Here is an 11,641-nt window from a genome sequence, read left to right on the forward strand (position 1 = left end):
TCATATCTGTGTCTCAGCTAAGCTCCTCTAAACAGCTTACGACTAGACATTCTCAGACAGGAAGCAGTCATATCTGTGTCTCAGCTAAGCTCCTCTAAACAGCTTACGACTAGACATTCTCAGACAGGAAGCAGTCATATCTGTGTCTCAGCTAAGCTCCTCTAAACAGCTTACGACTAGACATTCTCAGACAGGAAGCAGTCATATCTGTGTCTCAGCTAAGCTCCTCTAAACAGCTTACGACTAGACATTCTCAGACAGGAAGCAGTCATATCTGTGTCTCAGCTAAGCTCCTCTAAACAGCTTACGACTAGACATTCTCAGACAGGAAGCAGTCATATCTGTGTCTCAGCTAAGCTCCTCTAAACAGCTTACGACTAGACATTCTCAGACAGGAAGCAGTCATATCTGTGTCTCAGCTAAGCTCCTCTAAACAGCTTACGACTAGACATTCTCAGACAGGAAGCAGTCATATCTGTGTCTCAGCTAAGCTCCTCTAAGCAGCTTACTACTAGACATTCTCAGACAGGAAGCAGTCATATCTGTGTCTCAGCTAAGCTCCTCTAAACAGCTTACTACTAGACATTCTCAGACAGGAAGCAGTCATATCTGTGTCTCAGCTAAGCTCCTCTAAACAGCTTACTACTAGACATTCTCAGACAGGAAGCAGTCATATCTGTGTCTCAGCTAAGCTCCTCTAAACAGCTTACTACTAGACATTCTCAGACAGGAACCAGTTCATAAAGTCAAAGGTTAAAGTCCGCTTTGAGTGAGAATCTTTTCCAGTCCTTTGTAATCCCCACCTCCACCCTTACAGATTGTTCAGTCTGCCTGCTGGTTTTGACTGTGCGGTGATGAGTCCAGTAGCCAGTTGTATGGTTCTACAGAGCCTTTAGCTTGTAATAACAGTAAGAACTCTAATAGGGGCTTAGCACTGAATATTCATACATTACAACCTACAGTACTTTGGTTCCTGTGTCCTGTTCATGGTTGCCATTCTGTGACGATCATGTTATATTATACTATAATAATGTTATATTCATTTATTACATCCCTTATCCCTTATTATTACATCCCTATTGGCTCGGCCTGTTGTAGGGGCGGGGAGATTAGACAATGAATAGGTTCAATAAAGTATTGCGTGTTAATGCTGAGTTAACGTTTGACCAGGCTGGATGGGGCAGTAGTGATCACACTACAGTCGAAGGAGTGAAACAGGAACTCTTAAGTAAGGTATGTCTCTTCCTCTCTGACTATTTCTCTCCCTATCTCTCTTTCTCTCTCTCTCTCTCTCTCTCTCTTTCTCTGTCTTTTTTCTGTCATGAATGTTGAGTTGAAGCCTGTATCTATATATTGGTTACTTCTGTTTTCTATATGCGCGTTTAATATTGAGCATTTTCCTTTAGGGGATTTCTTTTGGGTGTGTGTTGTGATCTTGACTTGACTTTGCCAGGGCCTGTGTGTATATATGGCATCTTGAAGTCTGTGTTATTGAGCACCACTGTCCTGGGGCCGCTGTGGCCTCTGGGCTCTGGTTTCTGGGTCAGACACAGGGGCCTGGGTTTGATCAGTCTGGTCTGGTTTGGTCTGGTCTTGGGGGCAGAAAGACACTTAAGGTCACTCAGTGTAGAGACAGGCCTAAATCAGGCCTCACACAAAGTTTGAAAAATGCATTCTACAGGTTGAGATTCATCTGTTTTTATAAAGGAGACATGTCCCAACATGTCAGAGTAGTGTGTTTCCTTTAGTCCTCCATTTGGTGCTTGTCTGGAAGTGCCGGTTTGCTGTGTTCTGATCCCCATGTGTTGAGCATGATTAGTTATGGTGATTCTGGCGTGTGTCAGTCAGCCAGTCAGTAGGGACAGAACTCCTGGTGACACAGAGAGTGCAGAGAGCCAGCGGGAGAGAGATGTAACAGGTGACTAACGGAAGACAATTTGTGTTTTAGGAGAAGGTCGTAGAAAAGGTCATAGCAGTAGGTAGATAGTGAGACAGGTAATGGAAGTTCTATGTAGACACCACAGGCGGCTGGTGGAACCTTAGTTGTGGAGGACATGCTCATAGTAATGGCTGGAATGGAATAAATGGAATGGTATCGAACACATCAAACACATGGTTTCTATGTGTTTGATACCATTCACTCCATTACAGCCATTATTATGAGTCATCCTCCCCTCAGCAGCCATCTGAGGTAGGGGAAATGAAATGGAGTGTCAGGTGGAGCGTATCGTGCTGTGAGCGAAGCAAAGGTCATCTGCAGCGGCAAGCCTCAAAGTCACATTCACACTCTTAATGTCCCCCTATCACCTCTCTCTGCCCTCTGCAAGACTGGTCATACACATAGACTCACACATACTGGACTCACTATAGACTCATATGTACTGGACACACTACAGACTCACATGTACTGGACACACTATAGACTCACTTGTACTGGACACACTATAGACTCACATCATCAAATCAAATCAAATTTATTTATATAGCCCTTCGTACATCAGCTGATATCTCAAAGTGCTGTACAGAAACCCAGCCTAAAACCCCAAACAGCAAGCAATGCAGGTGTAGAAGCACGGTGGCTAGGAAAAACTCCCTAGAAAGGCCAATACCTAGGAAGAAACCTAGAGAGGAACCAGGCTATGTACTGGACACACTATAGACTCATGTACTGGACACACTACAGACTCACATGTACTGGACACACTATAGACTCACATGTACTGGACACACTATAGACTCACTTGTACTGGACACACTATAGACTCACATGTACTGGACACACTATAGACTCATGTACTGGACACACTACAGACTCACATGTACTGGACACACTATAGACTCACATGTACTGGACACACTATAGACACACATGTACTGGACACACTATAGACTCACATGTACTGGACACACTATAGACTCATGTACTGGACACACTATAGACTCACATGTACTGGACACACTATAGACTCACATGTACTGGACACACTATAGACTCACATGTACTGGACACACTGACACAGACAGAGAAACAGGTAAAACACACTGACACAGACAGAGAAACAGGTAAAACACACGGTACAGATGCACATCCTGTTGAGGTATAATATATCTACTCTGTTGTCGTTGTACATAACAGAATGTCCTGTAGCCTGTCATGGAGACGTGTACATAACAGAATGTCCTGTAGCCTGTCATGGAGACGTGTACATAACAGAATGTCCTGTAGCCTGTCATGAAGACGTGTACATAACAGAATGTCCTGTAGCCTGAAATTGAGATGTGTACATAACAGAATGTCCTGTAGCCTGTCATGAAGACGTGTACATAACAGAATGTCCTGTAACCTGTCATGGAGACGTGTTAGTCATTTAGCAGACTCTATTATTCAGAGTGACTTACAATAAGTGCGTTCATCTTAAGACACTGTAGCTAGGTGAGACAACAACACATCACAATGGTATCAGGTCCATTTTCCTTCAACAAAGTATTTATCAGCAAAGCCAGTGCTAGTGAAGAAAGAGAAATGCCTTTTTTGTGGTGGGGTTTCAGATGTTTTCGAAAGATGGGCAGGGACTCTGTTGTATATATACAGTTCAAGTCGGAAGTTTACATACACCTTAGCCAAATACATTTAAACTCAGTTTTTCACAATTCCTGGCATTTAATCCAAGTAAAACTTCCCTGTCTTAGGTCAGTTAAGATCACCACTTTATTTAAAAAATGTGAAATGTCAGAATAATAGTAGAGAGAATTATTTATTTAAGCTTTTATTTCTTTCATCACATTCCAAGTGGGTCAGAAGTTTACATACACTCAATTAGTATTTGGTAGCATTGCCTCTAAATTGTTTAACTTGGGTCAAACGTTTTGGGTAGCCTTCCACAAGCTTCCCACAATAAGTTGGGTGAATTTGTGGCCCATTCCTCCTGACAGAGCTGGTGTAACTAAGTCAGGTTTGTAGGCCTCCTTGCTTGTACACGCTTTTCAGTTCTGCCCACAAATCAGGGTTTTGTGATGGCCACTCCAATACCTTGACCTTGTTGTCCTTAAGCCATGTTGCCACAACTTTGGAAGTATGCTTGGGGTCATTGTCCATTTGGGAGACCCATTTGCGACCAAGCTTTAACTTCCTGACTGATGTCTTGAGATGTTACTTCAATATATCCACATAATATCCTTCCCTCATGATGCCATTTATTTTGTGAAGTGCACCAGTCCCTCCTGCAGCAAAGCACCCCGACAACATGATGCTGCCACCCCCGTGCTTCACGGTTGGGATGGTGTTCTTCGGCTTGCAAACCTCCCCCTTTTTCCTCCTAACATAATGATGGTCATTATGGCCAAACAGTTCCATTTTTGTTTCAGCAGACCAGAGGACCTTTCTCCAAAAAGTACGATCTTTGTCCCCATGTGCAGTTGCGAACCGTAGTCTGGCTTTTTTTTATGGCGGTTCCTTGCTGAGCGGCCTTTCAGGTTATGTCAATATAGGACTCGTTTTAATGTAGATATAGATACGTTCGTACCTGTTTCCTCCAGCATCTTCACAAGGTCCTTGCTGTTGTTCTGGGATTGATTTGCACTTTTAGCACAAAAGTACGTTAATCTCTAGGAGACAGAAGGCGTCCTTCCTGAGCGGTATGACGGCTGTGTGGTCCCATGGTGTTCATACTTGCGTACTATTGTTTGTACAGATGAGTGTGGTAACTTCAGGCATATGGAAATTGCTCCCAAGGATGAACCAGACTTGTGGAGGTCTGCAATTTTTTTTCTGAGGTCTTGGCGGATGAATTATAAGTGAAATATTCTGTCTGTAAACTTGTGTCATGCACAAAGTGGATGTCCTAACCAACTTGCCAAAACTATAGTTTGTTAACAAGACATTTGTGGAGTGGTTGAAAAAATAGTTTTAATGACTCCAACCTAAGTGTATTTAAACCTCCGACTTCAACTGTATATAGACAGTGCCTTCGGAAAGTATTCAGACTCATTGACTTTTCCACATTTTGTTACGTTACAGCCTTATTCTAAAATGGATTAAATAAATGTTTTCCCTCATCAATCTACACACAATACCCCATAATGACAAAAACAAAAACAGGTTTTTAGAAATGTTTGCACATGTATAAAAAATTCTAAACAGAAATACCTTATTTACATAAGTATTCCAGACCCTTTGCTATGAGACTCGAATTTAAGCATCCTGTTTCCATTGATCATCTTTGAGATGTTTCTACCTGTGGTAAATTAAATTGATTTGACCTGATTTGGAAAGGCACACACCTGTCTATAAAAGTTCCCACAGTTGACAGTGCATGTCAGAGCAAAAACCAAGCCATGAGGTCGAAAGAATTGACCGTAGAGCTCTGAGTCAGAATTGTGCCGAGGCACAGATCTGGGGAAGGGTACCAAAACATTTCTGCAGCATTGAAGGTCCCCAATAACACAGTGGCCTCCATCATTCTTAAATGGAAGAAGTTTAGAACCCCAAAGACTCTTCCTAGAGCTGGTCACCTAGCCAAACTGAGCATTCGGGGGAGAAGGGCCTTGTTCAGGGAGGTGACCAAGAATCCGATTGTCACTCTCGCAGAGCTCTAGAGGTCCTCTGTGGAGATGGGAGTAACTTCCAGAAGGACAACCATCTCTGGAGCACTCCACCAATCATGCTGTGGGGATGTTTATCAGCGGCAGGGACTGGGAGACTAGCCAGGATCGAGGCAAAGATGAATGGAGCAAAGGACAGAGAGATCCTTGATGAAAACCTGCTCCAGAGCTTTCAGGACCTCAGACTGGGGCGAAGGTTCACCTTCCAACAGGACAACGACCCTGAGCACACAGGCAACACAATGCAGGAGTGGCTTCAGGACAAGTCTCTGAATGTCCTTGAGTGGCCCAGCCAGAGTCCGGACTTGAATCCGATTGAACTTCTCTGGAGAGACCTGAAAATAGCTGTGTAGCAACACTCCCCATCCAACCTAACAGAGCTTGAGAGGATCTGCAGAGAAGAATGGGAGAAACTCCCCAAATACAAGTGTGCAAAGCTTGTAGCGTCATACCCAAGTATACTCGAGGCTGTAATCGCTGCCAAAGGTGCTTCAACAAAGTACTGAGTAAAGGGTCTGAATACTTATGGAAATGTGATATTTCAGTTTTATATTTGTAGTAAATTAGCAACATTTTCTAAAAACCTGTTTCTGCTTTGTCATTATTTTTTGGTCTCTCTATGACTGTGCTGCTGTTGAGGCAAGGAGGAGCTCACAGACGGACACTATTCCAATCTACAGTATTACACACACACCTTTAGGGTGGTTTTACTCTCTCTGTTCACCTGCCCTAAACTGTTATATCAGGCTCTGAGGTCACTGTCAGGTCATGGGGGAGTCCGACACCTGAGTGACCTTTCACTAACGAATTAGTCACGTCTGGAGGGGGAGGGGGGTGGTGGTCATCCAGTCATCTTCAAAAGGGAATACTTCCTCTAGATAGCCTAGCTACCTGTCCCCTCTCTGCCCCTAGAGCTTAAAACTCCCATGTATGGTCAGTCATGGCTGCCGCTGGCTCAGATTTTCTGTTTCTAACCAGGAGGCGGGGCTTTCTGGTTGAGTGGGAGGAGTCCTACACATGAGGGCCATTGACTTCCCCATCAGCTCAAAGTCTGTCTTGAGTGAGAGAGAGATAGTGTGGTCCTGGCAGGGGACAGTTGGACTACAGTACACTCCCTTAGTGGATCCCTGTTAGTGATACTAAGAGAGAGAGATAGTGTGGAACTGGCAGGGGACAGTTGGACTACAGTACACTCCCTTAGTGGATCCCTGTTAGTGATACTAAGAGAGAGAGATAGTGTGGAACTGGCAGGGGACAGTTGGACTACAGTACACTCCCTTAGTGGATCCCTGTTAGTGATACTAAGAGAGAGAGAGATAGTGTGGAACTGGAAGGGGACAGTTGGACTACAGTACACTCCCTTAGTGGATTCCTGTTACTGATACTAAGATAGAGCCTGTTTGCCCTTGACTCTAGTCCTTCAGGTGAATTAGTAACAGACTCTACTACCAGGGAATGTGCTGAAAAACTAACCACTTCTCACCAGTGGTGGATCCCTACACACACACACACACACACACACACACACACACACACACACACACACACACCTAGACCAGGGTTTCCCTAACTCGGTCCTGGGCCCCTCCCTGGTTGCACGTTTTGGTTGTTGACATAGCACTACACAGCTGATTCAAATAACCAACTCATCATCAAGCTTTGATGATGTTTCCCAAACTCTCATCTTCACATGACAATGTGGGGGGGGGCCCAGGGACGAGTTTGAGAAGCCCTGACCTACACAACCTCTCATTGACAAAGGGCTTATTACAGTCTATCTCTGTGTATTCTAATCCTCCTCCACCCCATCCTCTCCCTCTCCTCTTCCTCCTCTCCTCTCAGAGTCTCATCCCTGAAGCTCATCATGGTACATCCCACAATGCACCTGCTGCTGCTCAGCCTCCTCATCGCCACCGTGAGTTTGAGTTGTATACTGTATTACTCTACATACATGACCTCTTATGTTGATATTTGACTGTCACTGTTTGAGGAGTGAGACTTCTCTGGGTTCTGTTCCGGTTTGTTTCTGCAAGGTGAGCTTTGGCTCTGGTTGGCTTGGAAACGAGCCACAGGGCGTTGTGCCGCCCTCTGTGACTTATTAGCGTTACTGAAAGATTGAATGAAGGACGCACAGGCTCACGCAGGCCAGACAGTCTCCTTCAGTGGAAATCTGTAGAGTCGGTCAATGAGTAACTGTCCTTCTGCAAGGAGAGAGAGACAGTCTACCGCATGCTGTAGTGTTTTGTCCTTGAGAACACCAAGGGTTTTACATGTTCATTACAGCCCAATACTGGCACACCGGATTCAACTAAACAAGGTGTTCATTTAGAGTTGAGTGATTGAATCAGGAGGGCAAGTACTGGGCTGGTGCATAAATGTGCAACTCTGGAACACTGGTCTACTGTATATTCATCACGTGGTCTACTGTATATTCATCACGTGTTGTGATAGGCTGCTGGGAAAGGCCTGGAGAAGGGACCACTGGAGAACAAGGTTCTAGACGTACCAGAGGGGACACCTGTACCCTACGCCCTCTACCAGGTAACACACACACACACACCTGTCCCCTTAATTTCTGGTCTTTGTATTAATACATTCTCCCTCCGTCTGCAGTTCCAAGCGTCCCACCTCGAGGTTGATGGGTTCAGATTGACAGGAGAGACTGAAGGAAAGATCAGCATCTCAGAGGACGGCTGGCTCTACCTGGAACAGACCCTGGACTGGGCCCACACACAGACACATACTCTGGAGGTGACACACACACACACACACACAAACACACACTGACACACATACACACACACATACACAATGCAGAAGTTAACACACACTGTAGAAGTTAATACACACACACTGTAGAAGATAACACACAAATACACATTGTAGAAGTTAACACACGCTGTAGAAGTTAACACACACACTGTAGAAGTTAACACACACAGACACACACTGTAGAAGGTAAAAAAGCACACACAGACAAACACTATAGTAGTTAACATACACGTGATACAAGTTAGTATTTGAGTGAACCCAGAGTCTCTGGTGGCACAGCTGGCGCTGCAGTACAGCACCCTTAACCACTGCGCCACCCGGGAGGCCATAACCTTAACAATTCTGACTTAATACTTAACCTTAAACACATCCAACTTCAAAACAACTTCAAAATGTGACGTTTGAGAAACATGAATGAACGTCTAATTCTGATGTGAGACTGTGAGAGCTGGTAGGACACACACACACACACACACACACACACACACACACACACACACACACACACACTGTCGATTCACAGATCTGACAAGTACCTGCATGCACACACATACACAATGGCATTTAGTATAGACCCACACACACATCCCAGCTTCATGTTGTTGTTGTTGTTGTAGCTGGAGGCCTTAGTGGGTTCAGAACCAGTAGAAGGTCCAGTCATCATCACCATCAACGTGTTGGATGTCAACAACCACGCCCCGTCCTTCAACCAGACTGACTACATCGGCATCGTCAAGGAACGTACCCCCGCAGGTCTGTCTGCCTGTCACTCTGTCTGTCACTCTGTCTGACTGACTGTTTGTCTGTCTGTGTGTGTTCATTATGTGTGTGTGTGTGTTGTAGGTGTTGCATTTGCACGTGTGTTTGCTACTGACCTGGATGACCCAGAGTCTCCCAACGCCCATCTGAGTTACACCCTGGTCTCCCAGATCCCCAACAGAGACAACACCCTGTTCTTCCAGATCAACAGCAACACAGGAGAGATTTCTGCTACTGCCGAGGGTAACACACACACACTCCAGGAGATCCTCAAAGTGCACACACATAGATCATCCCAGATGTTGTGGTCTCTAATCTCATCCTGTATGAGTGCTAATCTGTGAGTTCTGCATCCTTTAATCTCACACCAGCCCAGATTACCACAACTCAACTCTCGTGCTCCAGATTAACACATCAGATTAACACATGCTTGGTGTCAGATTGACCACGTGATTATGTTACTGATTACAGCTGTGTGTGTGTGTGTGTGTGTGTGTGTGTGTGTGTGTGTGTGTGTGTGTGTGTGTGTGTGTGTGTGTGTGTGTGTGTGTGTGTGTGTGTGTGTGTGTGTTCCTGCAGGAGAGCGTCTGCTGAAGGCCAGAGAAAGTGTTATTCATTCCAGAGGAGGGGACTTCAGTGATTCTCTGAAGAAGAGGTTTGATGACTACTGCACCCCCACAGGGGACATCCCTTATGAACTCAACCCCTTCTACAGCTGTGTGCAGAGAGCAGGTCTGTGTGTACTTCACTATATTTACTTGTAGTTTAAGATGAAACTATAAAATCACTATTATCAGGTAAACCTGACCAAGATGGTCCAAATAGATAGATGATTGAGCCCATAGCAGACCACAAGGGGGGCTGATAAAGAGAAAAAGAGGAGGGCATTTCAGAGAGGATACAAATAGAGCAGAGCACATGCAGACACTTGGAAACATGTCAGGCAGAGAAAGAGAGAGAGAGAGAGAGAGAGAGAGCGAGAGAGAGGGGGGGATAAAGAGAGAGCGGGGGATAAAGAGAGAGATAGGGATAGAGAGAGTGAGGGATAGAGAGAGTGAGGGATAGAGACAGAGGCATAGACAGTGAGGGATAGATAGATTAATTCAAGTGATTAAGGCTGATTAAGAGGTTAATGGTGTGATTGAGAGGCTGCTGAACAGAACCTCCTCTACATAATGTTGTTGAGTTCAGCTGTGGCCACTGGCCAGAGCAGCCTGACCTCTCACCTCTGACACTACTACTAGTACACTACTTTTGTCCAGGGCCCTACGTTTGGCCAGTTCATCCATAGACATACAGGGCGACAGTCAAACACAGTGTGCCATATGGGAAATAAGGAATCATTTGGGCCTGTCTTCTTCGATGGTGCCTGTGTATTGACTGTGAATGGTCCTGTTTCGTCCTCTGTGGTTGTAGAGTCTCGGAGGCTGAACCCTCTGGAAGACCCAGACTTCATGCTGATTGTTCGTGTGGAGGACATGGGCGGGGAGTCGGTGAACGCTCTCAACGGTAACGCGAGGGTTAAAATTGTCGTGCAGGAGAACCTGTGGGTTAATCCAGGACCGATCAACCTCAGAGAACAGTTGAAAGGGATATACCCCATGCCCATCGGCAAGGTACGGCAGGGGTGGAAATCACACTCACACAATCACTATAGGTTCCCTAGTACCTAACTAAGGAGACACTAAGGACCTAAAGAGACTCTCTAGAAAACACTAAGGACCTAAAGAGACTGTTTAGAAAACACTAAGAACCTAGAGACTGTTTAGAAAACACTAAGAACCTAAAGAGACTCTCTAGAAAACACTAAGAACCTAAAGAGACTCTCTAGAAAACACTAAGGACATAAAGAGACTCTCTAGAAAACACTAAGAACCTAGAGACTGTTTAGAAAACACTAAGAACCTAAAGAGACTCTCTAGAAAACACTAAGAACCTAAAGAGACTCTCTAGAAAACACTAAGGACATAAAGAGACTCTCTAGAAAACACTAAGAACCTAAAGAGACTGTTTAGAAAACACTAAGAACCTAAAGAGACTGTATAGAAAACACTAAGGACATAAAGAGACTCTCTAGAAAACACTAAGGACATAAAGAGACTGTTTATAAAACACTAAGAACCTAAAGAGACTGTATAGAAAACACTAAGGACATAAAGAGACTCTCTAGAAAACACTAAGGACATAAAGAGACTGTTTAGAAAACACTAAGGACATAAAGAGACTGTTTAGAAAACACTAAGAACCTAAAGAGACTGTATAGAAAACACTAAGGACATAAAGAGACTCTCTAGAAAACACTAAGGACATAAAGAGACTGTTTAGAAAACACTAAGGACATAAAGAGACTGTTTAGAAAACACTAAGAACCTAAAGAGACTGTATAGAAAACACTAAGGACATAAAGAGACTCTCTAGAAAACACTAAGGACATAAAGAGACTGTATAGAAAACACTAAGGACATAAAGAGACTCTAGAAAACACTAAGAACCTCAAGCGACTCTCTAG

General features: G+C 44.4%; 1 protein-coding gene across 2 annotated transcripts in view; it reads left to right on the plus strand.

Moving 5' to 3' along the window:
• Nucleotides 1–1,154: 1,154 nt before the first annotated feature.
• The window catches only part of LOC109885133 (cadherin-17-like), an 18,934-nt gene continuing 8,447 nt past the window's right edge, over nucleotides 1,155–11,641 (plus strand). The window contains exons 1-8 of one of the 2 annotated variants that reach the window (XM_031787534.1): nucleotides 1,155–1,233; nucleotides 7,444–7,516; nucleotides 8,053–8,142; nucleotides 8,215–8,352; nucleotides 8,991–9,126; nucleotides 9,217–9,375; nucleotides 9,712–9,864; nucleotides 10,549–10,748. In XM_031787534.1, coding sequence (XP_031643394.1) covers nucleotides 7,466–7,516; nucleotides 8,053–8,142; nucleotides 8,215–8,352; nucleotides 8,991–9,126; nucleotides 9,217–9,375; nucleotides 9,712–9,864; nucleotides 10,549–10,748 — 927 coding nt within the window. In that variant the 5' untranslated portion in view covers nucleotides 1,155–1,233; nucleotides 7,444–7,465. The remainder of the gene's footprint in view (nucleotides 1,234–7,443; nucleotides 7,517–8,052; nucleotides 8,143–8,214; nucleotides 8,353–8,990; nucleotides 9,127–9,216; nucleotides 9,376–9,711; nucleotides 9,865–10,548; nucleotides 10,749–11,641) is intronic. The other variant, XM_031787535.1, reaches the window with a different exon arrangement.

This window comes from Oncorhynchus kisutch, linkage group LG13 (genome assembly GCF_002021735.2).
Source record: "Oncorhynchus kisutch isolate 150728-3 linkage group LG13, Okis_V2, whole genome shotgun sequence".
Taxonomy (NCBI): domain Eukaryota; kingdom Metazoa; phylum Chordata; class Actinopteri; order Salmoniformes; family Salmonidae; genus Oncorhynchus; species Oncorhynchus kisutch.